The 20,229-nt window shown below is 47.2% G+C and overlaps 1 protein-coding gene across 5 annotated transcripts in view; it reads right to left on the bottom strand.

Annotated features, from left to right (window-relative positions):
• rgs3a (regulator of G protein signaling 3a) overlaps positions 1-20,229 on the bottom strand; it is a 265,827-nt gene that overhangs the window by 212,366 nt on the left and 33,232 nt on the right. For all 5 annotated transcript variants that reach the window (XM_073052456.1, XM_073052457.1, XM_073052458.1 and 2 more), the window contains 2 exons: positions 9,205-9,273; positions 3,913-3,973 (listed from right to left, as the gene is read on the bottom strand). In XM_073052456.1, the coding sequence (XP_072908557.1) occupies positions 3,913-3,973; positions 9,205-9,273 (130 nt within the window). The remainder of the gene's footprint in view (positions 1-3,912; positions 3,974-9,204; positions 9,274-20,229) is intronic.

The raw sequence follows: 20,229 nt of genomic DNA, 5'->3' as shown, positions 1-20,229 counted from the left end.
GTCCCTGCTGGTATCCACACAGTGTTGACAGGCTGAAGAAGACAGAATTGGAAGCAGTAATGAGCTGGGCCAGTCACACTAATTGGGAAGGTTAGTGACTGCTCCACTGTACAGCACAGCAGCGAGCGATGGTGAGAACAAGCCTGTCACTCCATCTAGTGCCTGTTACAGGGACTCAGTGTTCCCTGCTGAGACTGAACATCAGTTTAGTGCAAACAAATGTGCAGGGATTTTGTCCAAATTGGCAAGAGTAATCCTCCTTCAGGCCAGAGCCACCGACCCCAGCGTCTTTCCGGAGCAGAACCAGACAATCCACAGCTCTGACCCTAAAACGTGTGCATATTTTTATTTTGATTCCTATTTTTGCACAGAAACAGGCCTTTCAGACAATCTAGTCCATGCTGAACTATTAATTTGCCTAGTCCCATCGACCTGCACCAGGACCATAGACCTCCATAGCCCTCTCAGCAACATACTTACCCTAACTTCACTAAGATGTTGCAATTGAACCCACATTCACCTCTTTCCCTGGCAGCTGGTTCCACACTTTCACTGCCCTCTGAGTGAAGAAGTTGCCCCTCATGTGCCCCTTAAAATGTTCACCTTTCACTCTTGACCCATCACCTCTACTTTCTTATTTTAATTAACTGATTTATTTATTTATCTACCTATTTATTTATTTTAATTAATGTTATGTCTCAGTACTGTACTGCTGCTGCAAAACAACAAATATCTATTTCGAATAAAAACACAAAATGCTGGCAGAACTCAGCAGGCCAGACAGCATCTATGGGAGGAGCTAGTGACGACGTTTCGGGCCGAAACCCTTTCGATACAGCACGTTAACAGGCCCAATAAGCCAGTGCTGCCCAATTACACCCATGTGACCAATTAACCTATCAACCGGTTCGTCTTTGGAATGTGGGAGGAATCCCACACGGTCATAGAGAGAATGTACAAATTCCATAAAGATGGCAGTGGGAATTGAACCCCGGTCACTGGTGCTGTAATAATATTATGCTAACCGTTATGCTATGCTATCATGCTGCCCCAAATGAGATATACAAGGCAGTGATAATAAACCTGATTCTGATCCTGATATTTTTCTGTCATTAAGAGAACTTATTTCCTTTCATGAACTTATCCATCAATAAAGACCCCCCTCACCCAGGACATGCCCTCATCTCATCGTTTCCATCAAGGAGTTACAGGAGGATGAAGGTATACTCAACGTTTCAGGAACAGCTTCTTCACCTCTGCCACCAGATTTCTGAATGAAAAATTAACCTATGAACAATACCTCACTATTTTTTTCTCTTTTTGCACTACTTATTTAACTTTTTAAATATTATATGTATATACACACACTTCTTACTGTAATTTACAATAATAATGTTTTTAATGTATTACAAAGTACTACTGCCCACAACCTTAAATGCCAGTGCTATTAAACCTGGTTCTGATCTGCCTGTGTGCTCCTACGGTTGTCATCCTTTGCTGCTGAAACCTTCACCTGAGTTACGATTACTGCTCAACTCAATCACTCCAATTTTTTCAGTTTTACCCTCCAGAAACAGCTCATCTATACCCCTGCCACCTAGATCTTAGTTACTTGTGCCAGTCAGAATAAAAGGTGAAGATAACAAGTGTAGGGAACTGTGGTTTTCAAGAGATATTGGAGGCCCTGTTTAAGATAAAAAGGAGGTGCATCTCAGGTAGGAACAAATGAGGTGCTTATAGAGTATAAGAAATGCAAGAGGATGCTTAAGAAAGGAATCAGGAAGACTAAAAGAAGACATGAAATTGCTCCAGCAGACAAGGTGAAGAAGAACCCTCGGGGATACTACAGGCATGTTAAGAACAAAAGGATTGCTGGGGACAGAATTGGTCCTCTGAAACACCAGATGGGTAATCCAAATGTGGAACCAAAGCAGATGGGGGAGACCCTAAGGGCAATCTTTGCACCTGTTTTCACTCAGGAGAGGGACGCAGAGTCTACAGAAGCGAGGCAATGCGGCATTAACTTCAGATTCAGATCAGATTGCAAAGGAGGAGGTGTTTGCTACCCTCAGGTAAATCAGGGCCTGACAAGCTGTTACCTTGGACCCGTCGGGAGGCAAGTACAGAAATTGTCAGGGCCCTAAGAGAGATATTTAAAATATCCTTAGCGACAGGTGAGGTACCAGAGGGTTGGAGGATAGCCAATGTTGTTCCACTGTCTAAAAAAGGCTCTAAACAGAAGCCAGGAAATTATAGGCCGGTGAGCCTGACTTCGGTTGTGGGAAAGTTATTGGAAGGTATTCTAAGGGACCAGATAAACATGGACTGATTAAGGATAATCGGCATGACTTTGTGCATGGAAGGTCATGTCTAAACAATCTTATATAGTTTTTTGAGGGAGTTACCAAGAAAGTTGATGAAGACAAGGCAATGAATATTGTCTACATGGACATAAGTAAGGCATTTGACAAGGTCCCGTATGGGAAGCTGGTCAAAAAGTTTCATTTAGGATGAGGCTGTAAATTGGATTTGACATTGGCCTTGTGGGAGAAGCCAAAGAGTGGTCGTAGAGGATTGCCTCTCTGACTGGGGGCCTGTGACTAGTGGTGTGCCACAGGGATCAGTGCTGTTGTTTGTCATCTATATCAATGATCCGGATGATAATGCGGTTAACTGGATCAGCAAATTTTACAGATGGACACCAAGATTGGGGGGGGGGGGGGTGTAGTGGACAACAAGGAAGGTTATCATGGCTTGCAGAGGGATGAAGAAATGGGCTGAAAAATGGCAGATAAATTTAATGCAGACCAGTGCGAGGTTTTGCACTCGGTAGGACCAACACAGTGAACAGTGGGGCACTGAGGTAGAACAAAGGGATCTGGGAACACAGGTCCATCATTCATTGAAAGTGGCGTCACAGGTAGATAGGATCATAAAGAAAGCTTTTGGTACATTGGCTTTCATAAATCAATGTATTGAGTACAGGAGATGGGATGTTGTGTTGAAGTTGTATAAGACACTGGTGAGGCCCAGTCTGGGGTATTGTGTGCAGTTTTGGTCACCTACTAACAGGGCAGATGTAAACAAGGTTGAAAAAGAGAAAATTTGCAAGGATGTTGTTGGGTCTGGAAGAGCTGAGTTAAAAGGAAAGATTGAATAGGTTAGGACTGTATTCTTTAAAACATAGAAGATTGAGAGGAGATTTGACAGAGGTATACAAAACGATGAGGGGTAAAGACAGGGTAAATGCAAGCAGGCTTTTTCCACTGAGGTTGGGTGGGACTACAACCAGGGTCAGGGGTAAAGGGTGAAAGGTGAGAAGTTCAAGAGAAACCTTCACTCAGAGGGTCGTGAAAGTGTGTAATGAGCTGTCAGCACAAGTGGTCCAGGCAAGCTCAATTTCAACGCTTCAGAGAAGTTTGGATAGGTACATGGATGGTAGGGATATGGAAAGCTATAGTCCTGGTGCAGGTTGATGGGAGTGGGCAGTTTAAATGGTTTCAGTATGGACTAGATGGGCCAGAGGGCCTGTTTCTAAGCTGTACTTCTCCATGACTCTATGGCTCAGATCTTAGAAATTTACGTAGAACCTCCATCTGTGTTTGCTCAAGCCTGTTCTCACTGAAGCCTCTTGAATCAATGCCTGACCACTCTAATACTGTCCACTCCAACAATGGCCATGCCACTCACACCTTGCTTCTTTCCATTGCCCTTTGCTGAGTGCCTTTATGACGACAGCCCAGTCAGGAGTTCCAAAAAGCCCTCAGCTCCTTGCAGCACATCAGCCAATCAAGCAACTGGTCTTACGGTCTTATTTACCAGGGTGAGAAATCGAGTTTTATTGTTTGGAGGCTTTAGTTTAATGTGGTTTCAGAATTTCAGAAATGAAAAAGAAATACATCCAGTACTTGCCTTCTCCAATTCAAGTAGTGACTTCACTCCAAAACTCATACATCCCAGTAGCTCACTGCATCTGTAAGAGTTAAATAAATCTTATCAATTTACATCGGATGTCAAAGTTCAAAGTAAATTTATTATCAAAGTACTTATATGCAACCCTGACAGCCAGTGGTGTAGTGGCATTCACACCAGACTTTGAGATGAGTGGTCCTGGGTTCAAATCCAGCCGGCTCCTTGCATGCTTTCTATGCATCAGGAGCGAGTGTTGAGCTAGCAACTCTGCCTCGTAAAAAGAACAAATGCTAAAGAAATGATGAGGTTGTCGCCTGATGTGCCACAAGGCAAACTGAAAGGTTTTGAGGTGGATAAGTCACCTGGACCAGATGGACTACATCCCAGAGTCCTGAGAGAGATTGCTGAAGAGATAACGGATGCATTGGTCATGACCTTTCAAGATCACTTGATTCTGGCATGGTCCCAGAGGATTGGAAGATTGCAAATGTCACTCCACTCTTTAAGGGAGGAAGGCAAAAGAAAGGAAATCATCAGCATCCTAACCTCAGTGGTTGGGAAAGTGTTGGACTCCATTCTTAATTGGGTTTGGAGTACTTGGAGACTAATGATAAAGTCAAAGTCAGCTTGGTTTCTGTAAAGTGAAATAGAACATAGAAACATAGAAAACCTACAGCACAATACAGACCCTTCGGCCCACAAACCTGTGCTAAACATGTCCTTACCTTAGAACTACCTAGGCTTACCCATAGCCCTCTATTTTTCTGAGCTCCATGTACCTGACCAGGAGTCTCTTAAAAGACACCATAGTATCTGCCTCCACTATTGTTGCTGGTAGCCCATTCCACGCATCACCACTCTCTGAGTGAAAGACTTACCCCTGACATCTCCTCTGTACCTACTTCCAAGCACCTTAAAACTGTGCCCTCTCGTGCTAGCCATTTCAGCCCTGGGAAAAAGCCTCTGACTATCCACATGATCAATGCCTTTCATTATCTTGTACACCTCTCAGGTCACCTCTCATCCTCTGTTGCTCCACGGAGAAAAGGCCAAGTTCACTCAACCTATTCTCATAAGGCATGCTCCCCAATCCACGCAACATCCTTGTAATCTCCTCTGCACCCTTTCTATGGTTTCCACGTCCTTCCTGTAGTGAGGCGACCAGAACTGAGCACAGTACTCCAAGTTGGGTGTGACCAGGGTCCTATATAGCTGCAACATTACTTCTCAGCTCCTAAACTCAATCCCATGATTGATGAAGGCCAAAGCACTGTATGTTTTCTTAACCACAGGGTCAACCTGCGCAGCAGCTTTGAGTGTCCTATGGACTCGGACCCCAAGATCCCTTTGGTCCTCCACACTGCCAAGAGTCTCGCCATTAATACTATATTCTGCCATCATATTTGACCTACCAAAATGAACCACCTCACACTTATCTGGGTTGAACTCCATCTGCCACTTCTCAGCCCAGTTTTATATCCTATCGATATCCTGCTGTAACCTCTGACAACCCTCCACACTATCCACAACATCCCCAACCTTTGTGTCATCAGCATATTTACTAATCCATCCCTCCACTTACTCATCCAGATCATTTATAAAAATCACATTGAGTAGGGGTCTGAGAACCCTGAGGCACACCACTGGTCACCAGCCTCCATGCAGAATATGACTCGTCTACAACCACTCTTTGCCTTCTTGTGGGCAGGTCAGTTCTGGATCCACAAAGCAACGTCCCCTTGGATCCCATGCCTCCTTACTTTCGCAATAAGCCTTGCATGGGGTACCTTATCAAATACCTTGCTGAAATTCATATACACTACATCTACTGCTCTTCCTTCATCAATGTGTTTAGTCATGTCCTCAAAAAATTCAATTAGGCTCGTAAGGCAAAACTTGCCCTCGACAAAGCCATGCTGACTACTCCTAATCATATTATGCCTCCAAATGTTCATAAATCCTGCCTCTCAGGATCTTCTCCATCGACTTACCAACCACTGAAGTAAGACTCACTGGTCTGTAATTTCCTGGGCTATCTCTACTCCCTTTCTTGAATAATGGAACAACATCTGCAACCCTCCAATCCTCCGGAACCTCTCATGTCCTCATTGATGATGCAAAAATCATCACCAGAGTCTCAGCAATCTCCTCCCTCGCCTCCCACAGTAGCCTGCAGTCCTGGTGACTTGTCCAACTTGTGCTTTCCAAAAGCTCCAGCACATCCTCTTTCTTAATATCTACATGCTCAAGCTTTTCAGTCTGTTGTAAATAATCCCAACAATCACCAAGATCCTTTTCCGTAGTGAATACTGAAGCAAAGTATTCATTAAGTACCTCTGCTATCTCCTCCAGTTCCATACACACTTTTCCACTGTCACACTTGATTGGTCCTGTTCTCTCATGTCTTATCCTCTTGCTCTTCACATATTTGTGGAGTGCCTTGGGGTTTTCCTTAATCCTGTCCACCAAGGCCTTCTCATGGCCCCTTCAGGCTCTCCTAATTTATTTCTTAAGCTCCTTCCTGCTAGCCTTATAATTTGCTAGATTTCTATCATTACCTGTTTTTTTGAACCTTTCATAAGCTTTTCTTTTCTCTTGACTAGATTCACAACAGCCTTTGTACACCATGGTTCCTGTACCCTACCATCCTTTCCGTCTCATTGGAACGTACCGACGCAGAACTCCACGCAGATATCCCCTGGTCTCCAAATCTGAGGAAGGACATTCTTGCTATTGAGGGAGTGCAGCGTAGGTTCACAAGCTTAATTCCCAGGATCACTGGACTGTCATATGTTGAAAGATTGGAGCAATTGGGTTTGTATACACTGGAATTTGAAGGATGAGAGGGGATCTGATTGAAACATATAAGATTATTAAGGGATTGGACAAGCTAGAGGCAGGAAACATGTTCCCGCTGATGGGGGAGTCCAGAACTAGAGGCCACAGTTTAAGAATAAGAGGTAGGCCATTTAGAACGGAGTTGAGGAAAAACTTTTTCACCCAGAGAGTTGTGGATCTATAGAATGCTCTGCCTCAGAAGGCAGTGGAGGCCAATTCTCTGGATGCTTTCAAGAAAGAGTTAGATAGAGCTCTTAAAGATAGTGGAGTCAAGGGATATGGGGAGAAGGCAGGAACGGAGTACTGATTGTGGATGATCATCCATGATCACAGTGTATGGCGGTGCTGGCTCAAAGGGCCAAATGGCCTACTCCTGCACCTTTTGACTATTGTCTATTGAACATATGCCACAATTCTTCCATACATTTCCCTGAGAACATATGTTCCCAATTTATGCTTTGTAGTTCCTGCCTGATGGCCTTATATTTCCCCTCACTCCAATTAAATGCTTTCCTAACTTGTCTGTTCCTATCCCTTTCCAATGCTATGGTAAAGGAGATAGTATTGAAATCTTGCTTGACAAATCTGTTCGAGTTCTTTGAGGAAGTAAAAAGCAGGGTGGACAAAGGAGAAACAGTGGATGTCATTTACTTGGATTTCCAGAAGGCATTTGATAAGGTGCCACACATGAAGCTGCTTAACAAGATAAAATCTTTGTCATTAGAGGAGAGAGTCCAGAGGAGGTTCATGAGGGTGATTCTGGGAATGAAGGGGTTAACATGTGAGGTGTGTTTGGCAGCTTTAGGCCTGTACTCACTGGAATTTAGAAGAATATGGGGGGGATCTCATTGAAACCTACCAAATGTTGAAAGGACTAGATAGGGTGCAAATGGAGAGGATGTTTCCTAATCTGTGGGTATCCAGAACTAGAGGGCACAGCCTCAAAACTGAGGGGGTGACCTTTTAGAACAGAGGTAAGGAGGGATGTTTTTAGCCAGAGATTAGTAAATCTCTGCCACAGACTGTGGTGTAGGCCAAGTCCGTGGGTGTATTTAAGGCGGAAATTGATAGTTTCCTGATTGGTCAAGGCAAGAAGGCAGGTATATGGGGTTGAATGGGATCCAGGATCAGCCACAATGGAATGGCAGAGTAGACTTGATGGGCTGAATGGCCTAATTCTGCTCCTATATCTTATGGTCTAAGGTGCAGAGAGGAACAACAATATACAACCCTGAGATTCATTTTCTTGCGGGCATACTCAATGAATACAATAAATCAATGAAAGACTGCACCCAACCAGAGTGCCAAAGAAAAGTCTAGAATGAACAACTCGGACAACCAGAGTGCCAAAGAAAAGACTAGAATGAACAATTTAAGAAATGCCTTCTGAAACTAAAAGAGGTTTAAGTTTTTGAATTCCATTAACTTTATTGAAGAAAGCATTGGACAATCATGCTCCAACTTGTATTGGTTCAACGAGCAATTAAATAGAGAAAATTTGGAATACATTTCCACCAGTTTATCAACTTTTAGAAAAATGCTTGCAGGGAAGAATCATGACCTTCCTAAGGCAAGTAGGCTGAGTTGTTAGGCCATTTTCAGGTTGGGGGAGCAACACCTCATATTCTTTCTGGGTAGCTTCCAACATGATGGCATGACCATCAATTTCTTCAGCTTCTGGTGATTTTTTTCCCACTCCCTCTTCTTTTCCATTCGCAATTCTGACTCCCCTCCCTCTCCTCTTTTCCTCACCTGCCCATCACTTTACTCTGTTGCCCATTCCTCTTCACTTTCTCCCATGTTCCACTCTTGCCTCCTATCAGATTCCTCCTTCCTCAGCACTTTACCTTTTCCACCTATCACTTCCCGGCTTCTTACTTCACTGTGCGCCCCCCTCACCCCCACCAGATCTCACAGATCATCTACTAGCTTGCACTCATGCCTTCCCCCCATCTTCAGGATGAAGGACCTCAGCAAGAAATGTCGACTGTACTCTTCTCCATAGACGCTGCCTGGCCTGCTGCGTTTCTCCAGCATGTTGTGTGTGGTGGTTGGGGGATGTTAGAGGGAGATGTGTTTCACAGAGAGTGGTGGGTGCATAGAACACCCTGCCAGGGGAGGTGGTAGAGGCAGATACATTGGGGACATTTAAGAGACTCTTCGATTGGCATGTGGATTATAGAAATAATGGAAGGCTATGTCAAAGAGAAGGGTTAGATTGATAGGTTAAAAGGTCAGCACAACATCTTGGGCTGAAGGGCCTGTACTGCGCTGTTGTGTTCTATGTCGTATGTTGGCTTAGGAGACTTAAAACTACATTTTTGCTGCAGCATTTGGCAGATCACATACAGAACTTTGACAGATAAATTAGTGCGATGCTTGTAATTTGCTTGAATATCAGAGAAATGTAGCACATTTGTAATATAACAGAAAAAATATTTTAAACAGTCTTACCTTGAATTTTTGTCTCGGTTCCAAACTGTCACAAGAAGTCTCTTTTGTTCATCTGACTCCTGCAAGGGACTACAAAATAAAAATATTTAAAAACTTGACTTTGCCATTATAAGATACTCATTCAGAAGGTCACTATTGCAAGTACCAATTCAGGGGTCTGAATAATAAAGTATAGAGTTTAGTGTCAAAGCTGAAACATTTTGGGTGTTTTTATTGAACAGAAGACTCTTTGTGCCTAACTCAATCTAGAGTGTCAAACAAGTAACTGTCTTCACATTATTCCCCACCATGAAGACATTTTCATAGGGAGATGACTCAAAAAGATGGCATCCATCATTAAGGACCCCCATCACCCAGGACAGGCCCTCTTTTCTTTGCTACCATGGAGGAGGTGGTACAGGAGCCTGAAGACACACACTCAACATTTCAGGAACAGCTTCTTGCCCTCCACCATCAGATTTCTGAACAGACAATGAACCCATGAACACTACCTCACTATTTTTGTTCTCTCTTTGCATTACTTATTTAATTTTTTGTGTATACACTCTTGTACCTATGAAGTGGCCGCTGAGAATATGTTTGTGATTTTCTGCTGCTGTAGCCCAACCAATTCAAGGTTCAATGTGTTGTGCTTTCAGAGATGCTCTTCTGCACACCACTGTTGTAACGTGTGGTTATTTGAGTTACTGTCACCTTGAACCAGTCTGGCCATTCTCCTCTGACCTCTCTCATGAACAAGGCATTTTGCCCACAGAACTGCAGCTCACTGGACGTTTTTCTTCATATTTTGCATCATTCTTTGTAAACTCTAGAGATTGTTGCACATAAAAATCCTAGCAGGCCAACAGATTCTGAGATACTCAAACCACCCTGTCTGGCACCAACAATCATTCCATGGCCAAAATCACTGAGATCACATCTCTTCCTCATTCTGATGTTTGGTCTGAACATCACATGAATATTTTGACCATGTCTGCATGCTTTTATGCATTGAGTTGCTGCCACATGGTCGGCTGATTTGATATTGTACGAATGAGGTGTGCAGGTGAATCAGACAAAGTGGCCGCTGAGTGCATATTTCTACCGTGATCTTTATGTCTTGCCCTGTAATGCCGCTGCAAAGCAAATTTCACAGCATATGTCAGGGATAATAAACCGGATTCTGATTCTAATATCTTTTGATCAGCACCGCGAAGGCAGACTGGCTAGTACTTTTACATTACCGCTAATGGGACAGAGGTGTGCAAATTACACGTGTAACATTAACACTTCAGAACAACAACCGCTAGGAAACAATTCAGAGCGTCCGTGGAATGTGAAAGGTGCAACGTAATTGCACCTTGTGTCAGATGAAGCTGAGGCAATAATGAACGGTATGGGAGCTGTAAGGCATCAGACCACAAGACTGTACAAGGGACTGTAAAAGCCAGCGTGGCCTGCTTCCATTTGTAACGTTTACCAGGAGTGTTGTATAGGAAGGGCCCAAAGCATTGTTGAGGATCCCTACCACCTATCCCAGAATCTCTTTGACCCACTACCCTCAGGAAAGAGGTACAAGGGCATCAGGACTGGGACTGTCAGACTGGGTAACAGCTTCTTCCCTCAGGCTGTGAGACTAATGAATACCCTGCCACCACCGAGATCTCGTCACTAGGGACAGCGAGATGTTTACCTGTGCTTCACTAAGTGCATTTTGAATTATATTTTATTAACTTATTGATGATAATATTTTGTTTTATATGCTGTGTGTGACATATGTTGTATCGGTGTACTATGGTCTGGAAAGACATTGTTTGGTTTGGTTGTATTTATGTAGAGTCAGATGACAATAAACTTGATCTTGAACTTGATGGAATATGTAACAAACCCGACAGAGCTAAAGAAAGCTGAATTTCTGAGCATTGCTCTGTTAATGGAGGTCACTGGCACCCTACAACTGGGCTAACTGCTTCGGGTCTGGAGACAGAGAACAAAACAAATAGGGCGGTATAGAACATAACTGCACGGTACAGAACCATCAGCCCATCATGCTGTGCCAAACTATTAACCTTTGCTAAGATCAATTTAACCCTTCCCTCCTACACAGCCCTCCATTTTTCTTTCATCCATGTACCTGAGATTTCTTATGAGTCCCTAATGTATCTACCTCTACAACATGCCCGCCAGCACATCCTGTGCACCCGCCATTCTCTGTGCAAACAGGTTATGATGCTGATCTGTAACAGCTGCTGGGAAACTTCAAATCGGAAACACTGATACAGGATAATCTGCAGATGCTGGAAATGAGCAGCACCCCCAAGATGCTGGAGGAACTCAGCAGGTCAGACAGCGTCTATGACCCACAAGATGCCGGAGGAACTCAGCAGATCGGACAGTATCTACCACCCACAAGATGCCGGAGGAACTCAGCAGGTCAGACAGCGTCTATTACCCACAAGATGCTGGAGGAACTCAGCAGGTCAGACAGCGTCTACCACCCACAAGATGCTGGAGGAACTCAGCAGGTCAGACAGCGTCTACCACCCACAAGATGCTGGAGGAACTCAGCAGGTCAGACAGTGTCTACCACCCACAAGATGCCGGAGGAACTCAGCAGGTCGGACAGTGTCTATGACCCCCAAGATGCCGGAGGAACTCAGCAGGTCAGACAGCGTCTACCACCCACAAGATGCCGGAGGAACTCAGCAGGTCAGACAGTGTCTATGACCCACAAGATGCCGAAGGAACTCAGCAGGTCAGACAGCGTCTACCACCCACAAGATGCTGGAGGAACTCAGCAGGTCAGACAGCGTCTACCACCCACAAGATGCCGGAGGAACTCAACAGGTCAGACAGCGTCTACCACCCACAAGATGCTGGAGGAACTCAGCAGGTCAGACAGCGTCTACCACCCACAAGATGCTGGAGGAACTCAGCAGGTCAGACTGCGTCTACCACCCACAAGATGCCGGAGGAGCTCAGCAGGTCAGACAGATGAGAGCCTTCATCAGGACTGGGAAGGGGGGCAAAAGCCTGAATAAGAAAATGGGGAGAGGGGAAGGAGGACAAACTGTTACCTGGTCTCACCTGTCACCTGCCAGCTTGTCCTCCTTCCCCTTCCTCCATCTTGTTATTCTGGCTGCTTCCCCCTTCCTTTCCAGCCCTGATGAAGGGTCCCAGCCCAAATCGTCGACTCTTTATTCATTTCAATAGATGCTGTCTCACCCACTGACTTCCTCCAGCATTTTGCGTGTTACTATCACAGACGTATGTCATGAAATTTGTTGTTTTCCAGCAGCAGTACAGTGCAATACATAAAAATTAAAGTAAGTCACAATAAGAAATATTTTTAAAAATAAACAATTAGTGCAAAAAATTGCAAAATAGTGAGGTAGTGTACTGGACCGTTCAGAAATCTGATGGTAGGCAGGAAGAAGTTGATCCTAAGATAAGAGTGTGTGTCTCAGTGTGGGAAGCCACTAAGGTGAAACTCTTGTAGGTGGTCTCACTGTTCAGACACGCACTCTGCTAGATACTGTAAACGGACAAGGGATGTACAATCTCAGCCGGTAAATTCTGTACAGATGAATCAGATGACCCAAGGGCAGGGTATTCACTACTTTGCAAATGCTTTCTATTTCTAGATAATTCTATTTTTGCACCTTAATGATGCCTGTAGTGTAGGTTCCTATTTACTCAGAGACAGAGCACAGAACAGGCCCTTCTGGCCCTTCCACCCAGCAACCCACCGATTTAACCCCAGCCTAATCACAGGACCAGCTAACCTTCTAATCTGTACGACTTCGCACTGTGGGAGAAAACCAGAGCACCTGGAGGAATCCCACGAGCTCGCGGGAAGAGCATGCAAACTCCTTACAGACAGTGGCGGTAATTGAACCAGGGTTGCTGGTTCTGTAATAACATTCTGCTACCTACTGCTCTACCACGCCGCTTCAAACTGCTTGCCTCAACACCTAGATGTTGGTACAGATGAACACTGAAATCAAAGCTTTCCAACTGTACAAAAAACTACACACATATCAATCCCACAAGTGCCTAATTTTTCCAATAAATACTGTCAGGTATGGAGGCACCAGTCACAGGATCAGAAAAACGTCCCAGAGGGTTGTAAACTCAGCCAGCTCTATCATGGGCACTAGCCTCCTGTAACAAGGACATCTTCAATAGGCGATGAAGACAACATCCATCATTCAGGGCCCTCATCAACCAGGACGTGCCCTTTTCTCATTGCTGCCATCAACGAGAAGGTACAGGAGCCTGAAGATACATACTCAACGTTTGAGGAACAGCTTCTTCCTCACCGCCATCAGATTTCAGAATGGACAATTAACCAACTATTTTGCCGTCTCTTTACGCTACTAATTTATTTTTTATAATGCTCCTGGGATGGTCACTCCTCTCTCCACGGCGCTGAGGCTGTCCCCGGCTGCTGTGCTCTGTGTCCACTAGTATGATGAACTGATGCCAAGGCTTTGGGCCTATTCCAGGCTGCTCCACAGTTCAGATCTAATTTGGTTCAGAATGTTGTTGCTCACTTCTCTTGTTAGCATGATTTGTGTTTTCCCCCTTTCTCTGTGATGCACCATCAATAACTCTAGGAGACTGGAAGTGAATGATAGGCTTTTATTAACAGCGAAAAAGGGACCATGACCATGTTGAGACTGAGGGAGGAGCAGTGCCTCCAATCGCCTTTATACAGGGGTCTGTGGGAGGAGCAGTCAGCAGAGGGGGGGTGCATGTCCAGACAGGTATATGTAGTTTACCACATTCACCCCTCCTTTGTTTTAAAAGAGAGTCCCCACAGGGCAAAGTTTCTGACAAGTATTTTCACAGGTCGAGTCTATCAGGCAGCTGAGTCCATCGCTGCGATCTACGTAGCACTGGTGGTGATTGCACCGGTGACGGTGGTTGTGCTGGCCCCGGCCTGACTGGAGGTGCCAACCCATTAGGCATCAGTAACCCCTCATGTGTGTGCGTGGCGCCCGGTATGGGAGTGTCGGGAGGAGTCGGTGTAGGGCTTGGCGTGCACAGTGTCTTGTGGGTATATACATCGGTGGGTACGGGGTCCATAGTCACCATGGAGCGTTCAGGGTAGGGGTCTCGTTCAGGGTAGGGGTCTGGTGCTCCTGAGGGCGCCAGGTCGCAGACGGAGACCGTGCCCTCCCGCCCATCAGGTAAGACTATGTAGGCATACTGGGGGTTCGCATGTAGGTGAACCCTCTCGACCATCGGGGAGTATTTATTGCTCCTCACATGTTTCCGGAGCAGCACTGGCCCTGGGGACGTCAGCCAAGCCGGTAGGGTGGTCCCAGTGGCAGACTTCTTGGGAAAACAAAAGAGTCACTCATGAGGGGTGGCATTGGTGGACGTACATAACAGGGAGCGGATGGAGTGGAGTGCCTCGGGGAGGACCTCCTGCCAGCGAGAGACCGGCAATCCCTTTGACCTAAGGGCTAAGAGTGTGGCCTTCCACACAATGGCATTCTCCCTCTCCACCTGTCCATTTCCCCGGGGATTATAGCTCGTGGTCCTACTAGTAGCAATACCCCTAGCCAGCAGGTATTGGCGCAGCTCGTCACTCATAAACGAGGACCCTCTATCACTGTGGATATAGCAGGGATACCCGAACAGAGTGAAGAGTTGGTACAGGGCCTTTATGATGGATGTGGTGGTGGTATCGGGGCAGGGGATGGCAAAGGGGAACCGCGAGTACTCGTCGGTTATGTTAAGAAAGTACACATTGCGGTCGATGGAGGGAAGGGGGCCCTTAAAGTCGACACTCAGTTGCTCAAAGGGGCGGGTGGCCTTGATAAGTTGTGCCTTTGCTGGACGGTAGAAGTGCGGTTTGCACTCAGCACAGACTTGGCAGTCCCTGGTCATCGTCCTGATCTCCTCGAAGGAGTAAGGCAGGTTCCGGGCTTTCACGGTGGAAAAGCTGGGTGACCCCTGGGTGGCAAAGATCCCCATGGAGGGTGTATAGCCGGTTGAGCTGCGCGCTGGCACATGTTCCCCAGGATAGGGCATCAGGGGGCTCATTGAGCCGTCCAGGCTGGTACAGGATGTCATAGTTGTAGGTGGAGAGTTCGATTCTCCACCTCAAAATTTTATCATTTTTGATTTTGCCCCGCTGTTGGTTGTTAAACATGAACGCAACTGAGTGCTGGTCGGTCAGCAAGGTGAACCTTTTGCCGGCGAGATAGTGCCTCTAGTGCCTAATAGCTTCCACTATGGCCTGGGCTTCTTTCTCCACCACGGAGTGCCGAATTTCAGGGCCTTGAAGGGTACGAGAGAAGAATGCTACTGGCCTTCCTGCCTGATTGAGGGTAGCAGCCAACGCGAAGTCAGAGGCGTCACTCTCTACCTGGAAGGGAATGGTCTCGTCCACCGCATGCATTGCTGCTTTGGCAATGTCCCCTTTAATGCGGCTGAAGGCCGCGCGGGCCTTGGCTGAGAGGGGAAACGTGGTGGACTTGACCGGGGGCGGGCCTTGTCTGCGTAGTGAGGGACCCACTGGGCGTAATAGGAAAAGATGCCCAGGCACCTTTTGAGGGCTCTGAGGGTGTTGGGAAGAGGGAGTTCCAACAGGGGGCGCATACGATTGGGGTCAGGGCCAATGACTCCGTTCTCCATGACATACCCAAGGATAGCAAGTCGGGTGGTTTCGAACACACACTTGTCCCTGTTATAGGTAAGGTTAAGAGCTTTGGCTGCTTGGAAAAATTGTTGGAGGTTGGTGTCGTGATCCTGCCAGTCGTGACCGCAGATGGTGATGTTATCCAGATATGGGAACGTGGCCTTCAGTTGGCACTGGTCCACCATCCGGTCCATTTCCCTCTGGAAGACAGAGACACCATTCGTGACACCGAAGGGGACGTGCAGGAAGTGATAGAGCCTGCCGCCCGCCCCAAAGGTGGTGTAGGGGCGGTCCTCCGGGCGGATGGGGAGCTGATGGTAAGCGGATTTTAGGTCTATGGTTGAGTACACCTTGTACTGAGCTATCTGATTGACCATATCTGCGATGCGGGGTAGGGGGTACGCGTCAAGCTGCGTGAACCGATTGATGGTCTGGCTATAGTCCACGACCATCCTATTTTTCTGCCTGGTCTGAACAACGACCACCTGGGCCCTCCAAGGACTTGTGCTTGCCTCAATGATCCCCTCCCTGAGCAGCCGCTGCACCTCCGACTGAATGAAGGCCTTGTCCCCCTCGCTGTATCTCCTGCTTTTAGTTGCCACAGGTTTACAGTCGGGGGTCAGGTTGGCAAACAGCGGTGGGGGAGGGATCTTGAGGGTGGAGAGGCTGCAAGTGGTGTCAGTAGCGCAGCTGTCGGCATGGTGCTGGGTGGGATGTGTGGGTCGGTGTGTGTGTGTGGTCAGTAGCGGGGTATATGACGAAGTCCCACAAAACTGAGGATTCCTGACAGTGAGTGGTGGGAGGGGCCCGTCATACTCCATTGTCACACTTGTCAGGTGGCTCTGGAAGTCAAGCCCCAATAGCATAGGCGCGCACAGTTGAGGCATGACCAGTAGCGCAAAGTTCCGATATTCTGTGCCCTGCACCACCAATGTTGCTACACAACCCACCCGGATGTCTGTGGAATGCGACCCAGAAGCCATGGTGACCCTCTGGCTTACCGGCCATGTCACGAGTCCGCAGCATTGCACCGTGTCCAGGTCAATAAAACTCTCAGTGCTGCCCATGTCAAACAGGCAGCTAGTCCTGTGCCCCTCCACCAGGATGTCCATCATTGACCTGGCGAGCTGGTGTGGGGCGCTTTGGTCGAGGGTTACGGAGGCCAGAGTTGCATCGCCGTCTTGGTGCCCGGTAAGCACCCGTGGGTCGGAGGCGGGGCGAGGTGGCGCCGACAAAGATGGCCACTCCCATGACTTGCACGCGGCAGGCAGGCAAGATGGCAGCGACCAAGATGGCCGCCCCCATGCCTCGCACACGGCGGGCAGGCAAGATGGCGACCCCCATGCCTTGCACGCGGCGCTGCTCGACCCCACTCGTGGTTTGGACTCACAGGCCTTGGCGAAGTGGCCCTTTTTTCCACAGCTGGAGCAGGTAGCTTCTCAGGCCGGGCAGCGTTTTCGGGGGTGCTTTTCGAGTCCGCAGAAGTAACACTGCGCGGACTTGCGACTGGCAGCAGCCGAGGTCGATTCGTCGGCGGGTTGCGGGGACTTCACAGACTCGCGACTGGCAGCAGCCAAGGTCGATTCGCCGGCGGGTTGCGGGGTCTGCAGTGTCCATGGGGCTGGCGGGAGATCGCGCGCCTGGACAGCGTCAGCGTTGTGCAGAGCGGCTTCCAGCGTGTCGGCCAGCTCGATCGCTGAATGTAAGGTAAGATCGGCGTGTTCCAGAACTTGCTGGTGCACGTACACTGACCTGATCCCTGTAACGAAGGCGTCTCTTACTAGCAGCTCCGCGTGCTGTTCCGCCGTCAGCCCCCTGCAGTCACAGGCCCGCACGAGTGTCTGTAGGGCCCGGACAAACTCAGTGCTCGACTCTCCGACCTGCTGCCGCCGTGTCGCTAAGTGATGACTTGTGTAGACGGTGTTCACCGGCCGCCGGTATTGTCTTTTGAGGGCGTCCAGTGCCCCTTGGTAGGTTGGCAGGTCCCTGATCAGGGAGTAGACCCGCGGACTGACCCTGGAGAGGAGAACTCTGTGCATTGTGGCAGGCTCGGTCACTCAAAACTCCTCCAGGTACGATTCGAAGCATGCAAGTCAGAGTTCAAAAGCAATGCCGGCTTCGGGAGATTGAGGGTCAATATTCGTTCCATGTTTTAAATTCGCTGTTAATAAAATTGATGCACCATCAATAGCTCTAGGAGACTGGAAGTGAACGATAGGCTTTTATTAACAGCGATAAAGGGACCACGACCATGTCGAGACTGAGGGAGGAGCAGTGCCCCCAATCGCCTTTATACAGGGGTCTGTGGGAGGAGCCACAGGAGCAGTCAGCAGAGGCGGGGTTGTGTCCAGACAGGTATATGTAGTTCACCACAGTCTGTGCATCGGATTTTAGTCTTTTTTTATAGTCTTTCGGGTTTCTTGCTTTGTGTCTGCCCATAAGTAAACAAATCTCAAGGCTATATAATTTATATGTTCTTCGATAATACTTTGAAACTTTCGTTACTTGTAGTAATTTTTATGTATTGCACTGTACTGCTGCAACAAAACAACAAACGTCAGTGATAATCAGATTCTGATTATAAGGTTAATAAATGAATTGAAGTGATTGAACTTTCTAGGCTTGCAACATTAAGTCTCTTGTAACCTGAATTAAATGTCACTTCTCCAAAAGCAACCACAGTTGTACGTTACCAGTCCTTGCAGAGACAGGATCAAAAGGAGAGTGGGGTAAAACTGGAGATAAACAAAACGGTGAAGTTCTGTTGACACGAAGCCAGCAAAGGAAAAAAAATGAAGCAACCAAACAGATTTCACTTCACTGAATCACACTTCCTTCCTCAAACAATAAGAGACAAAACACACAGGCAACACACACAAAATGCTGGAGGAACTCAGCAGGCCAGGCAGCATCTATGGAAAGGAGTACAGTTAACATTTCAGTGCGAACCCTTCAGCAGGTCTCAGCAGGATGTGGTGTCATTGGAGAGAGTCCAGAGGCGGTTCATGGGGATGATACCGGGAATTAAGAGGTTAACATATGAGGAGTGTCTAGCAGCTTTGGGCCTGAACTCACTGGAATTTAGAAGAATGTGGGGAGATCTCATTGAAACCTACCAAACATTGAAAGGTCTAGATAGGGTGGATGTGGGGAGGATGTTTCCTATGGTGGGGGGTGTCCAGAACTTGAGGGTACAGTCTCAAAATTGAGAGGTGACCTTTAGAACAGAGGTAGGGAGGGATATTTTAGCCAGAGAGTAGTAAATCTCTGCCACAGACTGTGGTGGAGGCCAAATCCGTGGGGCTACTTAAGGCAGAAGTTGATAGTTTTCTGATCGGTCAGGGCCCCGAAGGATATGGTGAGAAGGCAGGTGTAAGGGGTTGAGTGGGATCCAGGATCAGCCATAATAGAAATGTGGAGCAGACTCGATCGACTGAATGGCCTTTCTACTCAAAAGAAAAGATTTTTAAAAATAAACGAATCTGGCAGTTGAAAGCTGAGCCCCAGCTTAAAAACATTCAGTTCCAAAACTCTGAGTTCAGCATCCAAGTTTTCAGCATAGTTCGTAGAGTCACAGAGTCATACAGCATGAAAAAGGCCTTTTGGCTCGACTTGGTAATGCTGAATGTGACACTCTGCGAGTGGCCACTTTGCTGTGTACGTCCTGCAGCCAATGCAGTGCCCACTGAGTGTCTGTTCATCACCTGCTGCTGCAGCCTGTCCACTTCAAGGTTCAATGTGTTGTGCGTTCAGAGATGCTCTTCTGCACACCACTGCTGGAATGTGTCGCTAATTGAGTTAGAGTCGCCTTCCTGTCAGCTTGAACCAGTCTGGCCGTTCTCTAATCGATGTACTTTTCTGTAAGGATTTTAAATGTTGCTAACTTGCCTGCCTCGACCACTGCTCTTGGCAGTTCATCCCATATTCACACCACCACTTGAAGAACAGAAGATTCTGCAGATGCTGGAAATACAGAGCAACACACAAAATGCTGGAGGAACTCAGCAGGTCAGGCAGTATCTATGGAAATGAATAAACAGTCGTCGTTTTGGGCCAAGACCACTAGGAGTTGTCACGACTATGCTACCGATCCACCCATTCGGGGCTCACAACGTGACTCTGCTAAACGGGAAGGCCAAACACAAAGTGGGCAATTGTTTTACTCAACACCTCTGTTCAACCCCTATAGTGTAATCCTGCCTTTTCCCTAAACCTAGATTCCTGCACAGCTCAACACCAGCTGGCTGCATTACAACCTTTCAAACAACAGAGACTGGTACCCAGTTTCAGTCCAGATGAAGGGTCTCCATCAATTGTTTATTCCTCTCCATAGATGCTGCCTGATCTGCTGAGTTACTCCAGTATGTGATGTGTTTTGCTCTGGATTTCCA

This window comes from Hemitrygon akajei, chromosome 7 (assembly GCF_048418815.1).
Source record: "Hemitrygon akajei chromosome 7, sHemAka1.3, whole genome shotgun sequence".
NCBI lineage: Eukaryota > Metazoa > Chordata > Chondrichthyes > Myliobatiformes > Dasyatidae > Hemitrygon > Hemitrygon akajei.
Note: the sequence above shows the minus strand (reverse complement) of the source record. Positions and strands in the feature narration are given on the sequence as shown.